Consider the following 25,758-nt stretch of genomic DNA (forward strand, 5'->3'; position numbering starts at 1 on the left):
CGAAAAATCCCAATGTATCCCAATCATCAACACTCCCTTCAAGCTGTTCCTGTACTATAGACTGGTACAGCCAGCAGCCCAGCAAGATTTCAACGATATCTGAAGTATTTCATTCACGATCTACCAAGGACAACGAATTACTTAGACGACATTCTCTTCGCAGGTAAAGATCCCCAAGACCTGTCCAACGTCTTGGACACGTTGTTCAAGGTCCTCCAAGAGGTCAATCTAAAGCGTAATAAAGACGAATGCTGTTTCTTTACTCATCGCGCTGAAAGCCTCAGAAACATTATCAGTTCTTCCAGCATCCACCCCATGCCTCACGGTATCGAGCCAGTACAAAACTTCTGGCTCTTAGCGATTTTAGCCAGTTGAAATTAATGTTGAGAAAATTAAATTACTACCGAAAATTCGTTCCCCATGTGGCTGGCATTGCCAAACCACCAGGCCAACTACTGCAGAAAAACATCATTTGAGAGTGAACCACACTGTGTGACGAAGTTGTCAGAGTCTTAACACAGGTCCTTCTCCAACCCTCGTGTTTCATGGTACATGACCCCGCCAAATCTCTTATCCTGGCGGCAGATGCTTCAGAGTATGGACTGCAGGCAGTCCTGTTCAACGTGATTATGGGGTGGAATGTCCAATTGCTTTTGTGTCCAAAACCCTCACAGTTGCTCAGCAAAATTGTAGCCAGATTCAGTAAGAACCATTAGCTACCATTTTTGGCCTTAAGGAATTCTGTGGTGTCACCGCTAGACACCACACTTGCTAGGTGGTAACTTAAATCGGCCGCGGTCCTGTAGTACATGTCGGACCCGCGTGTCGCCACTGGGTATTCGCAAACGTAGCGCCACCACAGGGCAGGTCACAAGACACGGACTTGACCTCGCCCCAGTTGTACGGACGACATAGCTTGCGACTAGACCTACCAAGTATTCCTCTCATTTGCCGAGAGACAGATTAAATAGCCTTCAGCTAGTCCATCGCTACTACCTAGCAAGGCGCCATGTGTATCATTGCTAATTGCTTACTACTATGCAAGAGATGTATTTCAACAAGAACAAGACTACATTAAAGTTAAGTATATTAAAATCTCTCTTCTTTTCTTTATAGTTTTTCATCCAGTCTCCTGTTTCAGAATTTACGCCCGTCTGCGTTAGTTTCGCGTGCACCTAGCCACTCATTGTGTCGAGATCTTAGGGAATCGACACAACAATATTTTGGCGCCGAGGAGTGGTGCCGCGCCCACGTTGCAGTCTTTGTGTTATATTTGCTCTAATTTGCTTGTGTCATGGCTTCGCCGCATTCTCCAGATGTACTGTCCGAATTTTTTCGCTTGCAGAATCAGCAGACGCAGGCGTTATTGGAAGCCCTTGGACAGCTCGTCCAGGGTCAACGTGCGCTGCAAACCGATGCGGCGGCAGCCGCTTCTTCGCTACCGCAGCCACACAACGCTGTCGCACCGCCATTTAGGCCCTTTGAGGCCACAACCGAAAGCTGGACTGAGTGGGCCGATCAGTTCAACTTCCACCTCACTGCTTATGGAATTCAAGGTAAAGAGCGGCAGCCGTTTTTGCTTTCTTGTGTCGGTGTGTCTACCTACCGTGTGATAGTGAAATTGTTTCCCCGACGCGACGTAGCAACTCTGTCCTACGAGGAAATTTTGTCGGCTTTAGATGCCTATTTCAAAGAAACAGTAAATGTAGTTGCCAAACGGTATACGTTTTTTCGTACAAAACGTACGGCCGGTCAGACTAATAGGGAGTGGGTTGCAACTTTGCAAGGCCTTACTAGAGACTGCGCGTTTGCCTGTGAATGTGGCCTCCCATATTCCGATACTATGGTGCGTGATGCAATTGCACAGAACGTTTCTGATGTTCGCATACGGGAACAGATTTTGAAACTCGTTAATCCCTCCCTGCAACAAGTGATAGACATATTGGACAGGCAAGACACACTTGACTTTGCTCAGGAATCATTTGACACTTCGCCGGCAGTGTGTCACGTTAATCGGCCCGCCGGGCCCGCTGCACGGGACGCTAAGCAGCCCTCGCGCCCGACTTCGCTGCGGCCGCCTAGCTTGCAACCACGTGCGCCGCGTCAGCAAGCAAATGCAGTGAAATCTTGCCCGCGGTGTGCAACTAGACATTCGCGTGAAAATTGCCCGTCACGCCAAGCTATTTGCTTTTACTGTCACAAGAAAGGACATGTACAAAGTGTTTGCCGGAAAAAGTTAAGATCGGACAATCACACAAATTCCAGGCCCTTTGCTTCGCGCCGGAATCGAACCCAGGACAATCAGGCTCGTGGACCTTCGCCCATGGACATTAATGTAGTTCATTCCCACCCGTCCAGTGACACTTTAGCTAACAGTGACTGTGTTCGTCCCACCCAAAGTGTGCGTCGACGTCGCCGGAAATCCCGTGAAGTTGCAAGTGCTTCTGGACCTGTATCAGTTCAAATTGCACGAGACAGTCGCTCTTGTCGTCAACAAGACACTAAACTTTTTGTGGACTTAGACTTTGCAGGAAAAGTGATCCCATTCCAGCTCGATACCGGAGCTGCAGTTTCATTGATTAATCACGACACGTACAAACAACTGGGCGCCCCGCCATTGCGTGCCGCAAATGTTACGTTAACTAGTTACTCAGGACAGCATATACCTGTGTTAGGACAGTGCAGCCTTCTTGCCACATACAAGGGACAGACAAAACTTGTGTCATTTTATGTTCTTCGTTCCTCTAGTGCAGTGAACTTGTTTGGTTTAGATTTGTTTCAATTGTTTAATATGTCTATTGTAAATCAGGTCCTATCCGTGAATCAGACTGTGCCTTCCGCCAGTGTTTCTAGTCTTTGTGAAGAATTTGCAGACATTTTTGCACCGGGCCTTGGTTGCGCTCAGAACTATGAAGCGCATTTGGAACTGAAAGACAACGCGCAACCGAAATTTTTCAGAGCGCGCAATGTTCCCCACGCATTGCGTGATGAGGTCGCACGAACATTGGCCGAGTTAGAATCTCAAGGTGTAATTGAACGTGTGCAGGCTTCTCTCTGGGCCTCACCCTTAGTAATTTTGCCAAAACCTTCCGGAAAATTGAGACTTTGTGTGGACTTCAAGGCAACTGTGAATCCACAACTTGTGACTGCTACTTTTCCTTTGCCCCGCCCGGAAGATCTTTTTGACAAACTGTGCCCGGGAAAATATTTTTCAAAATTGGACCTAGCAGATGCGTACTTGCAAATACCTGTGGACGAAGAATCCCAGCGCGTCTTAGTGGTTAACACGCATCTTGGCTTGTATCGCTTCAAAAGACTGCCATTCGGGTGTGCATCCGCCCCTGCTTTATTTCAGCAATATTTACAAACTATTTGTGCGTCGGTCCCTACTGCTGCGAACTATCTGGACGATATTGTGATCTCAGGAAAGACAGAAGCCGAACATTTGCAGAATCTCCGGACCTTATTTCAGGTCTTGCGTCAGAATGGTCTTCGCTTGAGGAAGGACAAATGTGTGTTTTTTGCTCGTGACTTACCGTACCTGGGCCATGTCCTTAACGCCCAAGGTATACATCCGAGTCCAGAGCACCTTCGTGCCATTCAGGACTTGCCGTCACCGCAGAACTTAAAACAGCTACAGAGTGTGCTGGGTAAGGTAAATTATTATCATCGGTTTGTGCGCAATGCTTCTTCTATTTCAGCTCCGCTTCATCGCTTACGCCGTACAGGTGTTCCGTTCGTCTGGACGGCGGAATGCGAACGCGCCTTTCGCCAGTTGAAATCGGCGTTACTTTCAAATACTTGCCTTACGCCATTCGATCCCCGAAAACCCCTTTTGTTGATGGTAGATGCATCGGATTTCGGGATCGGTGCTGTGCTTGCGCACAAAGATGGTTCGCATGATCGCCCTATTGCCTTTGCGTCAAAATTGCTCTCATCTGCGCAACGAAATTATTCCCAAATAGAGAAGGAAGCTTTGGCTCTTGTGTTTGGTGTAACAAAGTTTCACGATTTCTTGTATGGTCGTCACTTTACAATCATCACGGACCACAAACCTTTGACATCACTTTTTCATCCGAACAAGCCTGTACCTCCGCGTACAGCGCAGAAATTCATTCGTTGGTCTCTTTTTCTCTCGCAGTACCGCTACGATATCTTGTATCGGTCCACTGCTAAGCACGGAAACGCTGATGCGTTGTCCCGTTTGCCTGTTGCTGAGGATAATGCATTCGATTCTTCCGAACTTGCTTGCATGTTCATTGATTCGGAAGCCGATGACGTGGTCGCATCGTTTCCGATTGATTTTCGTCGTGTAGCTACAGCCACAGCTGCTGACCCTGTCCTTGCTCCTGTTTTGCGTTTTGTTGCTACGCAATGGCCCTTGTCAAAGTCACGGATCGAGGATCCTTTGGTTCGCCGTTTTTTTGCTCACAAGGAGAGACTTTTTGTCCGACGTGGTGTTTTGTTGTTGCGTTCCGATAATGATCAATCCCGAGTCGTGGTCCCACGTTCGTTACAGTCCTCTGTCTTAAAGCTTCTTCACCAAGGACATTGGGGTATAGTGCGAACGAAACAGCTTGCTCGTCAGCACTGTACTTGGTTCGGAATCGATGCTGCGATTACGAATATGTGCTCCTCTTGCGTGGCGTGTGCCGAACAACAATCCGCACCGCCGCGGAAATTCTTTGCATGGCCGAAAGCCACTTCCCCTTGGCAACGCTTGCACATCGATTTTGCTGGTCCATTCTGGAATGCTCGATGGTTGGTTGTGGTCGATGCTTTCAGTAATTTTCCTTTTGTTGTCCGGATGTCTTCCACGACGTCTTCTGCCACAATCCAAGCCTTGTCTGCTATCTTTTGCATTGAGGGTCTTCCGCAGACTATTGTTTCCGACAATGGCCCACAATTCATGTCCGCAGAATTTCAGTCATTCTGCCAGGCCAATGGTATTCAACATCTGACATCCGCGCCGTTTTCGCCTCAGTCAAACGGTGCCGCGGAACGATTGGTCCGGACTTTCAAGTCGCAGATGTTGAAGTTGAAAGAGTCGCATTCTCGGGAGGACGCTTTGTTGCTCTTTTTGTCCTCATATCGCTCTCAGCCTCGCGATGGTCGCTCGCCGGCTGAATTGCTCCATGGTCGTCCTCATCGAACTCTGATGTCTTTGTTGCATCCGCCACATCAGGTTCCTGTGCAGCGGCAGACTCCTGCTTTTGCTCCTGGCGACGTTGTCTATTATCGCAACTATCGCGGTTCACGGCGTTGGCTCGCAGGGCGCATTCTTCGCTGCCTCGGCCGCGCGATGTATTTGGTTTTGGGGGCCTCTGGTGAGGTGCGTCGGCATCTCAATCAGCTGCGCCTCTGTCGTCGCCTGGGTTCTGCCGCTCCCCGTCTGCTTTCAGCGACGGAGCCGTCAGGTCCGCGCCCTGGGGACCCATCTACTGGCTCGCCTCATCCCCAGGTGTTACCGACGATGCCTTCCATTTTGCCTCATGGCGTCGCGCCGCCGCAGCCGCCGCCGGCGCCGCCAGCAGCGGACGCTTCGCTGCAGCCGCCTCGCGCCTCCCTGGGTCACGCGCCGCCGCTTGCTTCCCGTGACCAGCCGTCCTCCGCCATGGACTTCTTGCCCGCTCCGGACCAGATGTCGTCTTCGCCCGTCGGGTGCTCCGACCACATGGAGGTCGACCCTTCTGTCTCATTACGTGCGCAAACACCTCATGTTGACGTGCACCCTGGACTAGGTTTGCAGGCGTTTCCTAGCTCCCCTCGGACCGAATGGCCGGGTGCGGGTGGCACAGCCTCGCCTGTTGTTAGGCTCCCCACCTCATCGCATACGTCAACATGGGGTCCTCCCCACGGCGGGCGGAAGCCTTATCTCACGACCGTTCGCCGATTTGCGGGGGAGGAATGTGGTGTCACCGCTAGACACCACACTTGCTAGGTGGTAACTTAAATCGGCCGCGGTCCTGTAGTACATGTCGGACCCGCGTGTCGCCACTGGGTATTCGCAAACGTAGCGCCACCACAGGGCAGGTCACAAGACACGGACTTGACCTCGCCCCAGTTGTACGGACGACATAGCTTGCGACTAGACCTACCAAGTATTCCTCTCATTTGCCGAGAGACAGATTAAATAGCCTTCAGCTAGTCCATCGCTACTACCTAGCAAGGCGCCATGTGTATCATTGCTAATTGCTTACTACTATGCAAGAGATGTATTTCAACAAGAACAAGACTACATTAAAGTTAAGTATATTAAAATCTCTCTTCTTTTCTTTATAGTTTTTCATCCAGTCTCCTGTTTCAGAATTTACGCCCGTCTGCGTTAGTTTCGCGTGCACCTAGCCACTCATTGTGTCGAGACCTTAGGGAATCGACACAACAAATTCCATAATTATGCACATGGTAGGCATTCACATTAATCACCGACCATAAACCATTGCTTCCGCTTTTTAAGGCCACACCTAAATTTCCCAACAAAACTGCACACTGCCTTCAGCAGTGGGCCCTGTTCCTCCCAAGCTATAATTATAATATTCAGTATCGCTCTACCACACAAAATGCAAATGCTCATATCCCTTCCTGCCTACCTCTGCATCTAGACCCAATGTTCGACAAGGATCTCGAAGTACGTATCCACCTGAACGCTGCTGTGGAAGAAACTGTAACCAGTCTCTCACTGGACGCCAAGCTCATCACATACCACACTTCGGAGGACCTGACCCTCAGCGAGAACCTCCACCTGGTACTGCAAACAGATCTGGCAGCCGGAGGTCGAGACCTACTGCCACCATCAGAATGAGCTCTCAACATCGAACGATGTGCTGCTGCTCCAAGGGGAAAATGTCTACACCCAGATGGTCATATTTGCATCTCTGCAGCAGAGCGTTTTGTCGCTCTCCAAATTGCTCACTGAGCTGTGGTGCTCACTAAACGTGTGTTTCGCCGCCATATACAATGGCGTGCCCTATCTTCTTCCACCACTTTATAGAGCCAGAAGACCGGCCCTCCACACCGTTGCTTCTCTTAGCCAGATTGTTTCATTCCTTGGTCCAGGCTTGATTTGTATTTCATGGGACCTTTCTTAGCTCATTGCAGTAGACACAGGCAGTGGGTTACCACATGTTTCTCACATGTCAGCCACAGAAGGTAACCAGCAATTCAAACCTTATCTAGCAGTTTTTCTAGTCAAGCATTTCACAGGCAATGATCCCCAATTCGAATCTGCTGAATTCCACGCTTTCTGTGATAAAAATGCAGTCACCCTAATTAACACAGCACTCTCCCATCCTACCTCAAAAGGACAGCAGAACATTTCATCCACATTTTTTAAACCCAAATGTCTAAATTTCATCGTCACCATCCTCTTAAGGAGGCTCTCAGCCTTTTTCCGGAATTCTACAGGTCTACTCGTCTCCTGCTGAGAAACTCCACAGCTGATCTCACTGCCTTCAGCTTTCTGTCCTTCAGTCCATAGTTTACAGTCCACCCACTCGGTGGCCTGCTCCCACCATTTTTCATCAAATTACCCAGTGTGATCCCTTGATTTTACTAAGGAACAGTAATGGCCAAATTTCTAGGCAGGGCCATGGCTGAGGTGGCACTGCAGGACGGCACACTGTGCCACAAACATGTCAACGAATTAAGATCTCGCTGTGGTCCTTCTATTGATGCCAAGAAACTACCACCTTCTTTTGTTCCAGAGACACAGACACCCACTACATCCACCCCAGACATTGATGGGCATTCTCAACCATTGCTGAATCCAGCTCACTGGAGGGGCCATTGATGACATCTCCACTCACAATCTCAGGACCTACACCAATAGATGTGGACATCACGCCCCCAACCTCCAAGGGTGCAGTATGGAACCTGCCTACTCCAGGGAAGTTGAGATGAGCTTGGGAGCGGGAGCCAGAGGGTAGATATGCTGTACGAAAACTTAACGCCTATGATGTCAGCACTCTACATCGTATGAGTGCTTCGAAGATGCACAGGAAACAGTTTTCTGGAAGACTCATGGCATTGTTCCAACAGTCGACCAGGAGGCGACGCAAGCGCCACTAGAGACCGTGGGCCATATGAACCTATTCCCTTCCATAAACACAAGATCGAAATTAAGCCCTTTTGTATCCTAGCGCCGAGAGGTGTTTAGGGCAGTACTCGGGCCAGACTAGGCTAGTTCATGCGGAGTGAATTTTGCCAGGCCAGGCACCGCTTCTTCAAGGATTCCATCAGACAGGATTCTCGCTCGAGAGCCGCCTCTACGACGTCTAACTTTACAACTCCAGGAGCTGCCGGCTGTAGAATAAGAGCGTTTGTGGCTTCATCACTGAAAAACGTGATAACTCTGTCATCATGGAGGACTTGTGGATTTATTAATTTACTCCTATTTAACTTTTAAATGAATTTAGACAACTTTGCTCACTACGGGGCTTTGACTTTTATGAAGTTTCTGTTTGGAAAAAAAATTGTGATAAGTTCTATCGGACCAAACTGCTAAGGTCATCGGTCCCTAGGCTTACACATTACTTAATATAACTTAAACTAACTTACGCTGACAACAACACACACACCCATGTCCAAGGGAGGACTCGAACCTCCGACGGGGGGAGGAAGTTTATGTTTAATGAACTTAGACTCAATGACCATCTAACAGGCCTTAATGCACCAGAAGTATTTTGTTCTATTTCAAGAACTGACTTATTTTACGTTTTGTTTCAGCTCACGTCGGAATAGGCGTGCTATTAATCTTTGATAAATAAACCTGTACAATCATCGCCACCTGAATATTTTTTGTGCTGCTGTCGGCGGACATAGCACATACCATCGTACCAGTTGCTGGATCCATATGACGATGATGAATGCAGTCTGGCAGTCTGGTAATGATGGTTCTCCTCAGAGGTTTTTCACACATACACGTCTATTTGGGTGCTCTGAAGAGACGATATGAAACATTCCTGTGCTAACGTAGTCCCGGGCGCAACCCTGTCAGCATGCTTGTGTCTCCTGCTGCATCAAGGGAAGTGACAACAGTAAACGCCATGCTGACAGTCAGCAGTGCTGCAGACATCGTCGCACTATCCCCGTGGATACTTGTCTTGCTGTAAACGAACCAGTTTTCTGACTCATTGTATGATCCTGGCCGAACGACGTCATATGACTGTCATCTCCGGTGCTTGTTGCGTGGGACCTCTGAGATCGTGCATGGCGTTGAGTATGCTGCTCCTGAACCAACCGACTTCACATTCCCCTGGCAGCTGTGTGATGCCGACAAACACGAGCAGCAATATCGCGGAACTACAAACTGCAGTCTCCACAATCCTGCTGCTTTTCACTTTCGACACGTGCTGGCACACGTTTTCCTTACATAACGCATAACACGACCTTCTCATAATCAAATAACAGTTAAATGAGACATTTAAATGAGAATCTACCTGTATATTTTCTCCTTACACACAGAACGTAAATGGCAGTACTCCTGGCAACGTTTGCGTTTGACTGTAGTCCCAATCATTTGATATCCGAGAGTGTAGTACGCTCCATGACTATTTCACGCTTGTTTCATGCTACCTTTATGGAGTAGCAATTTTAATTGCTATCTGTATATGTTGACTAATTAAAGCGAACACCACTCGCAACACTTTTAAAAGTATTAAATGCAGTAAAGGCTAAAAGCAGAAAAGTGCAGGAAGGGTAGAGTAGCAGGTCCCTTCAACGCTGAGGTCCCTCAGCACAGAGACACAGCTAGGCTGCAGAAATATGGAGCAAGAGAGCGGCTGCAGACCGTTCTAACTGCCGTCCCTGTATACGCCTGCAGTTAGTAAAGGCAACTCAGGAAAACTTAAATCAGTATGTATTTTCTCCTCCAAAAAGAGAGCTGAATTTCTTAATCATTCCTCATTGTGTTCGGTTTCAGAGGGCCATAACGCGAACTTGTAACACTGTGACCAAATATTTAGATACACAAACACAGAAAAGACACACTTTTGGTCCCTGGATAACAAGAAAAGTGCATTTATTGACGAAGCGCAAGCTTAGGAAAGATCTGAGTAGAAAATTTACAGAGTGTGCAAGAGACATTAAATCAGCGTCCGGAAAGTAATTTAAAAGGAGAATAGACACCAAATTTTTTTCATTATTCTTCGCATATACGAACAGTGGGACAGGGCGTAAATATTTTAGTTGAGATGGAAAACCAATTTCGGAAATCAAGATTTGGCGATCAATATTCATTCCAGGACGAATAATTGCTAAGATACTAATGGCAGTACAGTGTTGTATAACAGCCGGCCTGGGTGGCCGAGCGGTTCTACTTGCTTCAGTCTGGAACCGCGCGACTGCTACGGTCAGAGGTTCGAATCCTGCCTCGGGCATGGATGTGTGTGATGCCCTTAGGTTAGTTAGGTTTAAGTAGTTCTAAGTTCTAGGGGACTGATGACGCCGCGCGGCATTAGCCGAGCGCTCTCAGGGGCTGCAGTCATGGACTGTGCGGCTGGTCCCGGCGGAGGTTCGAGTCCTCCCTCGGGCATGGGTGTGTGTGTTTGTCCTTAGGATACTTTAGGTTAAGTAGTGGGTAAGCTTAGGGACTAATGACCTTAGCGTTAAGTCCCATAAGATTTCACGCACATTTGAACACTTTTTTGGACTGATGACCTCAGAAGCTAAGTCCCATAGTGCTCAGAGCCATTTGAACCATATTTGTTGTATAAAATTTAGTTGTTTACATTAATTGAATAATCGTACTTATGTCCAAGGACAAAGTGTTAATGTTCAGAATATGTGAAAAAGTTTCAGAGACTTCCTTTTGACAAGATACTGTTTCATTCTTACATACGTTTACCTTAATTTACTATTTACGTTAAATTTCTCTGAAAAATGTTAGCAGTAAGAGTACAATTTAATTACCATTGTTAAGTGCCTTATGAAACTCATATTATATGCTGCTCTTTGTATGGAAAATACAGGAGTAGCAGGTCAACTACTAGCCTAATCCATTAATTGTATGTTTTATTCACATGTAGCTACAAGCTTTTATTTTTATGAAGATAATCTCCTAGCTCCTTGAACAGCAATTGTTTCAAATATTCTGACCAACTGATGTGAAAGTATGATGCCATCCCACATAGCTGGTGACTATTATCAGACTCACTCAGAAATTCAAAGATTACTAACGAAACTCGGTTCAGGTCTTAGTTCGTCACCTATATACAAAATAAGGACGTATCAATTTTGAAATGCTTGTCCAGGCACAGTCAATCACAAAAAAGGTCTGGACACCAGGAGAACACCGCACTTAGTAACTCAGAGATGGCTGTTAACGGGACAACAAATTTGACCGCCCCCAGAATTCCAAGTGCAGTAATCTTCACAAGCAATCTTCACAAGTCGAGAATGCAGTACACTTCAACAGTCTGCAAGGGAAAATTTTTCTTTCGCATGACCTGTACAGTACTATAGCTGCTAGTGGTCTAGTGTGTGTCGTGCATAGTGTACATAAAAAAAAATCCAGTTTTCACAACTTCTCATGGTTGTTTTCTTTTTCCAACCATGCAACGTAGGCTAAAAGACTGATTCACGATTCAGTCCTCTATCGGAGAATATAAGCAGAGTGATTGTCTGGACACTGCTTTCAGAGCTGTATCAATGGTTATTTCGAGAAATATTTTGTATTAATTCTCAGCTGTTCATGAAGGGGAACGGTAAAGTATTTAGTGTGACAGCTGCGTTACTGACTGGGACACAATATTCAGCAGTCTAATGTACTACAGAGATATCAGCTGTATAGAGTATTGATAAGTTACCTCCTTATAAAGTACTAGCTAATTTCCTTACGATTTACCTATTTTTGGTTGCTATAATGACTACGTAAAAGGGTTGGGCAAATAAATGGGAACTCTACGAGAAATGCTTGCTTGGACATGTATGCAAATGTTACTCACGCCTGCAGGTTGCGCTGTTGTATTTGGTCACGAACGGAACCTGTGTAGTGCCCTCAGTGCGTTGCGAGTGTCAATCATGGTCAGAACAGTGTTCCATGCAGTTGTGAGAGCACGATGTTGGCTCTGTGTGAATTCTAACGTGGGAAAATTGTTGGTACTTGTACAGAAAGCGGAAAATCAGCATCGCTAAGTCATAACGCGAATGGAAATGTGTATCGAGTGGTGGTGACAGATGGCCGTTGAAGACGATTGTGACGAAAAGTAAGAAGACGATAGCTGCAAAAGTCACTGCAGAACTGAAAGTCACGTTCGGGAACCCTGTCAGCACCAACACAAGACGTTGGGACCTCCAAAAGCAGGGAACTGCAGGTCGATCTGAAAGTCCACAACCACACATCAATGATGCAAATGTTCGTAACAAGGAAGTGTGGTGCCGAAGCCATATTACATGGAAGTGGAAGAAAGTCATTTACTTGGACGAGTCGTGTTCCATACTTTTTCCAAGTTCTGGCAGATTTTACATCCTAAGAGTGAAACATGGCGGGGATTCAGTGATCGTTTGGGCAGCCATGTCGTGGTATTCCATGGGCCCCATGTTTAACATGGAACATCCCATTAATGCCGAGGATTAATCGTCTAGGACTGGTTTTCTGTGTACGAGGATGAATTGCAGCGTGTCCCCTGACCACCACGGTCACCAGATCTCAATGTTATTGAGCCTTTGTGGTCTACTTTGGAGAGACGGGTGTGTGATCTCTGTCCATCTTCACCATCATCACCTGAAATTATCGCTGTTTTGCAGGAATAATGGTATAAGATTCTCTTGAAAACCGTACAGAGACGACTGGAAGATATTTTGAATGAGAATAGGCTCCCAGCAGCGTATTTGGCATAGTGAGGTACCGTGTTTTTCTATAAACCATACATAGCTCGTGACTACCGTATTACTGCGAACACTGTGCAATGTCACACCAAACAGATGGTAGGTGTGTCGCAAGGCCACGTATTTTATTCTATACAATTCTAATCCGCTATTCCAAAACCAAAAGATCAACAATGCCTTGCACGGAAATTTGGTGCCCCTTTCACTACACAATAGATATTGTTCTTCCCGTGGCATAGCTGTTGAACCAATGGGTCGTTAATTCGTTACACCTGGGATTTCTTTAGTTGATGTAAACAGACTCCCTGCTCCATCCGTCAGTTCGTTCGATAGTATCAACACTGTGTTTCAAGACAGTATCGTCACTTCTCTACAGCTGCCGCCAGAACGAGCTAACTGGACATTCTATTAGTCATGTTAGTCATCTTTCACTAGATTCGCAACTATACCAGCGTTCATAGATCAATGGAAGTAACTTTTAGCAACACTGCCACGTATCGTCTTCAAGGTCAAGTTACATATAACTGTTGTTAATCTGTGTTCCTATAATTTCTGCTGTACTTTGCGTAAACTTACTTCGCCCTGTGATGAGGCTGTATGGTTAATCTGTCCAAGCAAATTACTTCGTAATAGTATCTGTTTTCCGTGTATGAGGTTCTCTTGCTGTCAGATTTATGTTTTTCGCTAAAAGTGTTTGACGAATGCAACATAAAACCTGCGTTGAGGAAAAAAATGGACTAGAAAAGAACCTGGCGACCAGGAAAAAGGAACACATAAAAAGGTGGCCACGAAAACGAAAGAATGGAAACCTAGCGAGTGACAGTCTTTTGTCACTTTTGGCAGCAATGTAGAAAGACTACATTTGACACAGGCAGTATTTTGACTTTTCGTGTTCTGTTCTGACAGCTAATCCATTTCCTTTTCAGGAAGATGTAGAATTTCGCATACTGTTCAGAATTTTACTTTTCAGAGATGGCTAACCAGATTTACTGCAACCTATGGTGCTGATGCTGCAGCAACAGCTCTCTTCGACACAAGACTTTTCGATGGCTCAGATATCAAAATTAAAAACAGGTGTTCAAGAGACTTTCGAGATGCCGACACCGCTATTTACAGCTTTCGGCTGGAAAATAGAATCTTCGTGGAACAATGTATCAAGGTAGGATCAACATTTCATCACTCACAAAGTATCACGTGATGTTGAGCGCAAAGTTCTCTTGTTGCTAATGCTGGTGCTGAAATTTTTAAGTTGATTCAGAAACTACTTAAAGAAGCAGCTTTGATGAAACTTCCATATACAGAAATTGAAGATAAGCTAGAATCTTATTTCAAAGCTCAGTTTCACCTAGCAGCAGTCAGTCATAAATTTTCCTGATTTTTTTAAAAATTCTATTTAGGTTCCAAAGACTGGATAGTACAATTACAGGGGCTCAATTTTGGTGCAAGAGAGAAATGCAATAAATATTAAGCTAATTTCCTCATTAGTAACATTCTCATTAAATACTCGCCGAAAAATTAGTTAAAGGAAGGTCTTTTTAGTTTGACTAACTCGTCGTAGGAGATGTTTGCTTTTAACCTGGTCGCACTAACAGACGCTTGCCTCAGCCGATGCGCTCCAGTTCGAAGCCGCACCAGATAGTCACACGACACGAACGGGCAACAGAAATTTGTAAACAGATTCAACAGTAGAAAATTGCTCATGCACCTACTGTGTACAGCTGATAACATCTCCATGTTAAAATATAATGCTTTCTGCGCAACCGGCAAGCAGTAAGAAGTTAGCCAGAGCAAGTCGTGCTGTTATGTAACTAGTAGTAGTGTAGCAATGGACGTTCTGGCTCATGAGTATATCAGTATTTCATCTGAAACTTTTCAGTACACAATATGTCTAATTCTTGACAAAGGGATGAAGTAATTCATGCTTCAAACATATAATAAGGGTGGCATAGCCAGAGTCTTTATGATTTTGTACTTTTGACTCTTGCTTTTAATGGGGACTTGATATGAACCATAGTATAGTAAGAGTATTGATCTTGCCAAAAGCCGAGAAGCTTAGTTTACTATACTATGGTACATATTAAGTCTCAATTAAAAAGCAAGAGTCAAAATGACATGACACCTGGTCCAGTCACATTAACGTGACCATTGCCTATTTTCGATGTCACTGTGCAACAACCACTCACAGAGGACAGGTGGCAGCAGTAGCGAATCAGGGCGACGCGGATGTTATGCAGTCATTTTCGTAATGCAGAAACATTATTTGACTTTCAAAGGGGCATGATCATTGGCTTTCGTATCACTCATGGAAGCGTTTCTGAAATAGCAAATCTGTAAACTGTTCATGTACCACCAAGTTTAAAGTACCCCTTGCATAGCAAAATGGTGCTATCCAAAATAGGGGCCAAGGCAACTGTGGGGCTGCATGGGAAGTAGCATTGTTGTTTTTGTGCGTCAGCAGCAGGCGCCTGGTTCATGCAGCCAAGCATTCGGCAACGAATGCTGGAATTCGCATGCCAATACTACAACTGGACCTCCACTGAATGGCGACAAGTGGCCTTTTCAGATGACTAATGGCACGTACGGCGTGAAAAGTGAGAAGGATAACACTCTGTAACAATCGTTGGAAGGGTCCAGACCAGAGGAAAGAGCGTTATGGCCTGGGGATTGTTTTTATGGCATTCCCTGAGTGATCTCTTAGTTCTGGATGGCAAAGTGGATCAACTCACGTGGATTTCTGTCGTTCAGATCACCATTTACTTATCTGTTTCTTCATGTTTTCCTGTAGTCATTCCAAATTCCTATTTATTTATTTACTTTCTAAATGACTTATTTTAGTATCCCCAGCAATGTCTTCATCTTCTGTTTGTGACATATGCTTACATACATGTTGTCAGCACTCTTTTGCCATCGAATCTGATGAGCACTAAATTGTTTATATAACCTACTCTCTGCTCTTCCTTTCTATACATGATGAATCCTCCTGCCCTTAAACACAATTTCATACTGCTGTTGATATTACCCTATATTCATCTGATCAGAAATCCTTCTGTCCATTTCGTGTCAATAGCACACGCTAGATCCAGACCGCTCTTTCTAGCGCCCTCTCTAACATTCGTACCACATTACAACTTGTGGCATTCCTGGTGTCGACTGGTAGGGTCTTACCCTCTCGCTGGTTTTTCTTTTTCTCATGATCAGCACATCCATGGTACCCCCTACACAGAGAGTCAAGTGCGGGATTAATGTGCACATGCATTCTCATGCCCTTCCCCTTTCAGATCCTCCCACCTTTTGGGGCCAGTTTCTCGTCCAGGGCGTATGAGAGTGCCCATACCTCTGTTTGCTCCTCCACCCTCTTTAGCAGTCAAAGTCTGTCAATCAAACCATAATACTTACAATAAGAAATATTTCACAAATTACTGCTGAAGCCGAACAATAAATAAAAACATCGCCATGGTAGGTGCTGGATGCGACTATGAAAGTGGTGCCAGTAGTTTTAATGTAGGTTGTAAGACCTAATTTTCGTCTTCATTTTGGTAAGAAGGGTAAGGGACGTGGGTATACAGTGTGAGTCACCGAACTTTACCGCTGGATATATTTCGTAAACCACAGCAAATACTGATGAATCGATTCCACAGACTGAACGTGAGGAGAGGGGCTAGTGTAATTGGTTAATACAAACCATAAAAAAATGCACGGAAGTATGATTTTTAACACAAACCTACGTTTTTTTTTAAATGGAACCCCGTTAGTTTTGTTAGCACATCTGAACATATAAACAAATACGTAATCAGTGCCGTTTGTTGCATTGTAAAATGTTAATTACATCCGGAGATATTGTAACCTAAAGTTGACGCTTGAGTACCGCTCCTCCACTGTTCGATCGTGTGTATCGGAGAGCACCGAATTACGTAGGGATCCAAAGGGAACGGTGATGTCCCTTAGGTACAGAAGAGACTCGAACAGCACATTACGTCCACATGCTAACACCTTTTTATTGGTCTTTTTCACTGACGCACATGTACATTACCATGAGGGGTACCTAAGGTACATCACCGTTCCCTTTGGATCCCTACGTAATTCGGTGCTCTCCGATGCACACGATCGAACAGCGGAGGAGTGGTACTCAAGCGTCAATTTTAGGTTACAATATCTCCGGATGTAATTAACATTTTACAATGCAACAAACGGCACTGATTACGTATTTGTTTATATGTTCAGATGTGCTAACAAAACTAACGGGGTTCCATTTAAAAAAAAACGTAGGTTTGTGTTAAAAATCATACTTCCGTGCATTTTTTTATGGTTTGTATTAACCAATTACACTAGCCCCTCTCCTCACGTTCAGTCTGTGGAATCGATTCGTCAGTATTTGATGTGGTTTACGAAATATATCCAGCGGTAATGTTAGGTGACTCACCCTGTATAGGGCCTGGACAAGGAGAATGAGGGACAGTGTGTGAACCAGAAGTTACCTGGGTGGGATTTGCATCTTATGTAAACCAAAAAGTATGGCAGAAGTCGCAGAAAGGGATTCTAGTCCGCTGGAATATCACACTGTCGAACGTTGTACATTTGGTGTGCAAGTGCAGAATTTCCTGCAGTGGCGCCAAACTTCAGTGATTTACAGTAAAAAGACGGAATATTGAATTTTACTGGTGGAGATTGTCTTAACTTTTACATTGTAGAAGTCTGTGGGATTATTTGGCACAAACCTGCGGGTTAAAGATGAAAGGTAACCTCTCTCTCGCACAATCTACGCTTGCCTAGATGCTAATGTGCCCACTATGAGCAATAAACTGTTGATATTTAATGCGGAATTTCATTGATTCAACAGAATATCAAACAAATTCTACTATGCCGCCTAGCTGTATTGAGTGCTCACTTCCTGTACTTTTATAGTCACTGGCGCTACAAGCACAGGCTTTGAAATTGAGAAGACAGAGAGTGACCATGTATGTTCGTTTCCCTGGACAACCAGGAGCCAAACAGTTTAGAGGTCACACATCATTCAAGCAGCCTAAGTGCTGATAAGCACTACGTCTTCAGGCCACAAGTGGCCCATCGGGACCATCCGACCGCCATGTCATCCTTAGATGAGGATGCGGATAGGAGGGGCGTGTGGTCAGCACACCGCTCTCCCGGTCATTATTATGGTTTTCTTTGACCGGAGCGGCTACTATTCGGTCGAGTAGCTCCTCAGTTGGCATCACAAGGTTGAGTGCACCCCGCAAAATGGCAACAGGTCATGGCGGCCCGGATAGTTACCCATCCAACTGTCGGCCACGTCCGACAGTCCGACAGCGCTTAACTTCAGTGATCTGACGGAAACTGGTGTAGCCACTGCAGCAAGGCCGTTGCCGTGGGTGCTGATAGGAAGCATTTATTCACATGAGGTTGTAAACTGTAATTTTCCATTATTCCACTGTTCCCCAGGGTGCAGTCATTAGTTTCGTTGACAACAACTTGATGCCACATTCGAACCTTGATTTCCAGTCTTAAATAGCCTTCTCCAAAATATTTTTAATCCTGCTGGACTGCCAATATATTTCCTTAACAAATGACCATCGCATTTTCTTGAGAATCAACACATTAGTGGCCACATGGAGTAGCTGCGCAGTCTGAGGCATCTTCTCATGGTCCGTGTGGCTCCTCCCTCGGGCATCGGCGTGTGTGTCATCCTTAGCGTAAGTTAGTTTTAATTAGATTAAATAATGTTTAACTGTTCTGAGCAGTTTGGTCCCATAAGATGTTACCACACATTTCCATTTTCCAACACGTGAGTTTTTCTGCATCACCAGTATCTGAGAACATATTACATCCGTCCCTTCTTTGTTCATTAGCAGAGTGGTTCAATGATGGCGGCTAGCAGGTTTTGCCTTTTAATTACAGGGCGCCTGAAAGTCTGGGACCTGAGAGGCCAAGCATGACAGATGCGGCGACTCGGCAGTCGGTCCTCAGCAACGTGCGTGAGAGATTTTCCACGAGTGTAGCAAAAAGGAGCGGAGCGCCATCCTCCATAAAAGTCAAAACTTCCAGCAGGTGTTTGTCACTCAGACTAGACTAGAAATGGTGTGATTCAGTAATATATCGGCGTACCTCGCGCACCTGAAAAGCTGCACCCCACATTTCCTAGAAAAAAAAGGGGTCTGAGCACGACTGATTTCATAAATCCACACTGCACCGTGACATTTTCGTCATGCAATGGTGTTTCCAGACAGTCCGAGGATTTCCAGTAGCCCAAATTCTGAAGTTGTGGGTTTGTAAGCTCTTCGAATTGCAAAATGGGCATCGTCGGTCCACAACATGTTGGACAACCAATCGTCATCTTCCCACATTTTTTGAAGTGACCTCGCCACTCATGCTCGCAAGACCGGTGGCCAACAGTTTGTAATCAGTTTGTAGTCTTATACGGATAGCACTGGATAGTACGCCTTACTGCTCTCGAAACAATAGTGCATGGAATGCCTGTGCAGTGTTCGACTTCATGAGCGCTGATTTTAGAGATGGGTAAAACTGTCCTTTTCAGAGATTGGATCAGAACTGGTCACTCACTGGAATGAACTAGTTCTTTTTCATGACTCACCACTCAACATTCACTCACAAAAATATGTAAAAGGAAGGTAAATTGCTTTTTGATTCAGATCACTAAACCTGTATTTTTATCTGGCAGGAGATATTTAGGAAGCTCGAGAAAAATCAACAATTTCAGCCAAGAGGGCGTAACAGGCAAATGAAGGGAGAAGAAGTAATATATTATAATTTTTATGATTTTTTAAGTAACTGTGATTTTAATAAGTTTTGTAATTAGATATAAAACTCTAGTCTGATGTAAGAGGACTCCTGAGGGCATTAATATGTTCAGGTTATGAATAAATAAAAAATTAAATATAACGTACAGGTTGTCCCGGGATGAATGGTCAATATTCAGGGATATGATAGGAACAATCATTTGAAGCAAAAACCTTCATGCGGACGTATGCACCCTTCTGAAAGGTTTCTGAGATAGAACATATTTAAAGTACATTGTTACTTACTTTTTTACTATTCAATACATTGTCATTGTTTACAATGTACCATAGTAGTGTAGGCAAATTCGAGACGAATAATTTGATATAGGACACTACCTCAAACTGGCTTACCTACACCTCAATACATACGCCTTGCGCAAGAATTTCCATATTCTGTCGCTCTCTTTACGCAGCCTAAAAGTCCATGAGAAAAAAATTAGTAGAACCCTTTTAAAGGAAATTTAATGTAGTTTAATATTTTACTGCGTCAAGTTTACGCTAGAGGCCACGTATTTCGTGTTATTCAAGAGAAACACTCAAAAGTAACTTTAAATATATTTCGTCTCTGAAACCATTTGGAATAGGGCATATGTCCATATTTAGTTTTCTGCTTCAAATGATTGTTCCTTTCATATTTCTGAATGTTGATCTTGCCTCCTGAGACAATCTGTATACATGGGCTATCATGTATGTAAAAATAACCATTACATTTAGTATCCTATCCACCAAAGTAATTTAAAGGTGCATGAAGGCTACCGACACACGAACAAAAGCAATATAAATGCGACAGGCATGGAAGAAGACATAATAGTACATCTAACAAGAACACTCACACAACAAGAAAACAGAACAGCAACAACACAAGAATATGACGATTAGAACAGATCAAATAAGCACACAAATAATTAAGAACTTAACTCGAATGGAGACGTGCTCAGATGAAAGTGAGTTGCAAGCTGTTTTACTGTGCCAAGAGCGCACAGAACAGAGTGACGTCTCAAGTCGCCATGTGGTCTGCTCCGTCTGATTTCGTCCACGAGAGATAGTTGCCTGCAGTGAGCTACTTTGCAATCTGTTCCTTAAGAATGGGGGGGGGGGGGGGGGGGGGGACAGTAAGATAGTGAGCTACCTTGCAATCTGATCCCTGATGTGGGGAACTGTGAGCTAGTGAGACAGTCCGACTGGCGAGAGTGGTGGGGAGCACTGAGCTATTGGGAGGGATGACTTTGCGGCATGTCTCAACCACACGGTTGCCGAAGGCTATAGCTTTTATCATCGCTAGCAACACATTACGAGTGCGATACTAAGTCAAAGGATAAGAACTAACAGCGCGCTCAAAACCATGTAAACCTTTATTGAGCTTTTGAAATTTGAGATATTCTTTCGAAATCAAGAACGGAAACATGCTGAAAGTGTTTTCTGCATGAATTTATCGTTCTGAAGACGTAGATTTTTGTTTGCTTCGGTAGCTGTGTGGCCAGTGCAGTGGGTTACGATATGAAGGTTCCCAGTTCCGATTCCCACCAAAGCCAATTTTTTTTGCACTCACAGACTGCGTGTTGTGCTTATTTTCATATCGTTGTTATTAGCATTACTATTGAAATGGCTGAATTGATACTACCCAACAGCCAATAAATTTTAAAAAAGCGAAGCTTTCTCTATTTCCTGTTTTTATGGATGCAAAATCATCAAGTACTAAAAAGGTTTGCAAATACACATGTGTACATGTTCTATAATACATTTTTTGTAGCTTGGAAATGTTTTCTTAAGGCTGTGAGATGGGTGCCATTGCAGCAGCCTAGCACAGAATTTTCTTCCCGCTCATTACAGCCACCAGAAACGCATTTTGAAATCAGGTGAGCTACCATTCATTTTTTTCAGAGTCATCCATTATCCACTCTTTAGAAAGATCTGGCTCATTGCATCAATTCAGGAGCAGAGTGCCCATCTCTAGCTAACTTCATTATGCGGAAATGGTCCTGTTCATATCCGCATTTCTTCCTGAACGAGCAGCAGTAGCACTTGTGTCTGCTCGTCCACTATGGTGCCAGTCGCAGAAACGATCCGTGTCTTCGAACTACATGAAAATCTTCTTCACAGCGACATTTGTCACAGCATCTTTAACCGTTCGAATATACTCCTGTAAAGCTGCAGTGTAGATTCTCCTGTCTGAAAATGAAGCTTCAGTAACAATGTCTTTTCTGGTAAAATAAACATGCCGCGATTGCTGGCGTATCTGAGTACCTCTCTCACCATAGCTCATGTTATACAAGAGTCTCTTGCAGGGCCACTGGCGTGTTGCTGTCCATCGCCATCTGTTGGCTAGTTTGTGCGTCCGTTTTTGGTTTCAGTAAAACCCCATGTCATTTCATGTATGTGTGTCAAGTTTTACCTCTCTACCTACATTATTCCGTGAATTAGTGCATTTTCATACGTTAACGGACTTTTGGGTCACCCAGTCTTTTTCAAACTAATTTTTCGAGTATTGTGTTAACTTTTTGCAAGCTGTCAAAGTTCAATACATGCAAAAGATTTCACTATATGAACAATATATACAAACCTAAGGATAACCACGTCGAAAAGTTCCAGAAGACCATAGAGGAAGTAGCGCAGCCAGAACAACCTGAGTACAGCCCGAGTGAAACTCGGTTTGATGCCCTTCTCTTTTGCTTGCATGCGTTCCTCGTCCCAAGACCTGAAACAATATATATTGAAATAAATTGGATAAATACAAATGATGCTAGCACAGTTTTACGGTGTCACACTGCAGACAGATTGCTCCAGATATGCTTCTACGAGACCTATTCGGAAAGTAAGGTCCGATCGACCGCAAAATACAGGGTGTTTCAAAAATGACCGGTATATTTGAAACGGTAATAAAAACTAAACGAGCAGCGATAGAAATACACCGTTTGTTGCAATATGCTTGGGACAACAGTACATTTTCAGGCGGACAAACTTTCGAAATTACAGTAGTTACAATTGTCAACAACAGATGGCGCTGCGGTCTGGGAAACTCTATAGTACGATATTTTCCACATATCCACCATGCGTAGCAATAATATGGCGTAGTCTCTGAATGAAATTACCCGAAACCTTTGACAACGTGTCTGGCGGAATGGCTTCACATGCAGATGAGATGTACTGCTTCAGCTGTTCAATTGTTTCTGGATTCTGGCGGTACACCTGGTCTTTCAAGTGTCCCCACAGAAAGAAGTCACAGGGGTTCATGTCTGGCGAATAGGGAGGCCAATCCACGCCGCCTCCTGTATGTTTCGGATAGCCCAAAGCAATCACACGATCATCGAAATATTCATTCAGGAAATTAAAGACGTCGGCCGTGCGATGTGGCCGGGCACCATCTTGCATAAACCACGAGGTGTTCGCAGTGTCGTCTAAGGCAGTTTGTACCGCCACAAATTCACGAAGAATGTCCAGATAGCGTGATGCAGTAATCGTTTCGGATCTGAAAAATGGGCCAATGATTCCTTTGGAAGAAATGGCGGCCCAGACCAGTACTTTTTGAGGATGCAGGGACGATGGGACTGCAACATGGGGCTTTTCGGTTCCCCATATGCGCCAGTTCTGTTTATTGACGAAGCCGTCCAGGTAAAAATAAGCTTCATCAGTAAACCAAATGCTGCCCACATGCATATCGCCGTCATCAATCCTGTGCACTATATCGTTAGCGAATGTCTCTCGTGCAGCAATGGTAGCGGCGCTGAGGGGTTGCCGCGTTTGAATTTTGTATGGATAGAGGTGTAAACTCTGGCGCATGAGACGATACGTGGACGTTGGCGTCATTTGGACAGCAGCTGCAACACGGCGAACGGAAACCCGAGGCCGCTGTTGGATCACCTGCTGCACTAGCTGCGCGTTGCTCTCTGTGGTTGCCGTACGCGGTCGCCCTACCTTTCCAGCATGTTCATCCGTCACGTTCCCAGTCCGTTGAAATTTTTCAAACAGATCCTTTATTGTATTGCTTTTCGGTCCTTTGGTTACATTAAACCTCCGTTGAAAACTTCGTCTTGTTGCAACAACACTGTGTTCTAGGCGGTGGAATTCCAACACCAGAAAAATCCTCTGTTCTAAGGAATAAACCATGTTGTCCACAGCACACTTGCACGTTATGAACAGCACACGCTTACAGCAGAAAGACGACGTACAGAATGGCGCACCCACAGACTGCGTTGTCTTCTATATCTTTCACATCACTTGCAGCGCCATCTGTTGTTGAAAATTGTAACTACTGTAATTTCGAAAGTTTGTCCGCCTGAAAATGTACTGTTGTCCCAAGCATATTGCAACAAACGGTGTATTTCTATCGCTGCTCGTTTAGTTTTTATTGCCGTTTCAAATATACCGGTCATTTTTGAAACACCCTGTAGAAACCACCGTGAAAATCAAAAATGTTTTATTTGCAACAGTTACTACACGTTATAGGTACTTCTCTACATAGTTGAAGCCCCGATTTAGATATCTGTTATAGAGTTGTACCAACTTACCAACATCTTCGTCATAGAACGAGGCCGCCTGCGCTTCCTGCCAATTATCTACTCTGGTCTATAGCTTGTTGTCTGTGCCAGAATGTTGTCTTTATACTGTCCCCAGTGAAATACTAAGAAAAGACTTAAAAACATTATTTATAAAGGAGAGACATTTAAAAATTGAATAATAAGTGGACACTAGGCGCTCAGGCGAACATACATATTTCTCATGTATCCGTATTATAATAATTTCTCTGTGTGATTTTCGAGGACAAAGAAATAAAACAAAATGATCTAAAAAGACGACAAGATACGCATTTTTGTAATTTTTTTTAGTCGCCTTCACTTCTTCTCTTGTCTTGGTTGCGTGTAGACGGACATCTTGCGAGTGCTGGCAAATGTAAGCATATTTGTACTAATTAAGCAGATAATATATTGATTTAATATTATTGTTCACTTTTAATTTGTAAGAGTTGATCCCGATTTCATGTCCGCCTTCCTTGCATTAACCTGCATTCGAGTAATTTACAGTGCAACAATCGCAGCGGCAGATACAGCCAACGACGCCATTACGTAGCGATATTAACTTATAAAGATTAGCGGAAACAGAAAACTCGCCCTCTATTAATATAAGATACGTTTTTCTGCACAGCCGCCCGACGTTGCAGAAAATACGTAGCTTTAAGATTCTTATTTTCAGTACAACAGCCAAGATCCAGAGCCAGGACTCCGACTACAATACAACGGTTAACGGAGGTCAGAAAAAATACTCCCGCGCGTGTATGGGACGCAATAGTAATTAATAACTAAAGATTCTCTGCTTTAAAGTGAACTGACTAGCCGAGGAAATTAATATATTGTAAATCAAAATGGAATGAAATATCATTTTGATTAAGGCCCACCGCTTAAGTCGGCAACAATCACCACTACCAGTCAATTTCTGTAGTAAATAATAAATTTAATTACGACGGCCGACGGACGCGAGATTGGCGGCGCAACTTTAGGGCCAGATCAAAGAAAATGCGAGATTTATTAATATGATACTTACTATTGTAATGAATGTAATTATGTATGTGCCTAATTGTTATAGAATATTAATGTCTATGTGAATTCTTTTACACATGCACAACAACAAAACCACACCCTGAGGAGATCTGGAGAAGAAAAAAGTGTAGAAAAGGAAAAAGATTACGTGAAAGAGAAATAACAGAGGTAAGGCCTATTGTGCACGCATACTGTGTAGATCTGTGCGGAATATCAAACCCATATGCACATGAGATACCTGCGGTGAAAAAATAGTAAGTAGAGTGCAAATTAAATTATGTGTAATTGTGAATTTATGTGTTTATTTTTGGAGGGATAATTATTCGTGTGTGTATCAGTGTTAAGGATTTGTCAAGAGCCTAAAGTGAATCTGTTATGGGTAAGACAGGACAACCTAAAGCATCCGTACCAGACGAACAAAATTCTGTTAACATGGAAAGTGAGGATCATTTGCAAAACGTAAACGAATCCCAAGCCACCGCCTCGGATAACATAATTTCCGGAGCTGGGGGCGAGGATCTGTGGACCGTGAATGACGCTCCACAGTAGAATGGGAATAGAATAACAACTCCACTACCTGGGCAGGAGGGCCAATCGAGTGCTAGATTACG

General features: G+C 44.4%; 1 protein-coding gene across 1 annotated transcript in view; it reads right to left on the reverse strand.

The window, feature by feature from the left end:
• The window catches only part of LOC126236341 (ATP-binding cassette sub-family C member 4-like), a 229,687-nt gene that overhangs the window by 145,635 nt on the left and 58,294 nt on the right, over positions 1–25,758 (reverse strand). The window contains exon 4 of the mRNA XM_049945567.1: positions 22,177–22,311. Coding sequence (XP_049801524.1) covers positions 22,177–22,311 — 135 coding nt within the window. The remainder of the gene's footprint in view (positions 1–22,176; positions 22,312–25,758) is intronic.

This window comes from Schistocerca nitens, chromosome 2, assembly GCF_023898315.1.
Source record: "Schistocerca nitens isolate TAMUIC-IGC-003100 chromosome 2, iqSchNite1.1, whole genome shotgun sequence".
NCBI classification, from domain to species: Eukaryota; Metazoa; Arthropoda; class Insecta; order Orthoptera; family Acrididae; genus Schistocerca; species Schistocerca nitens.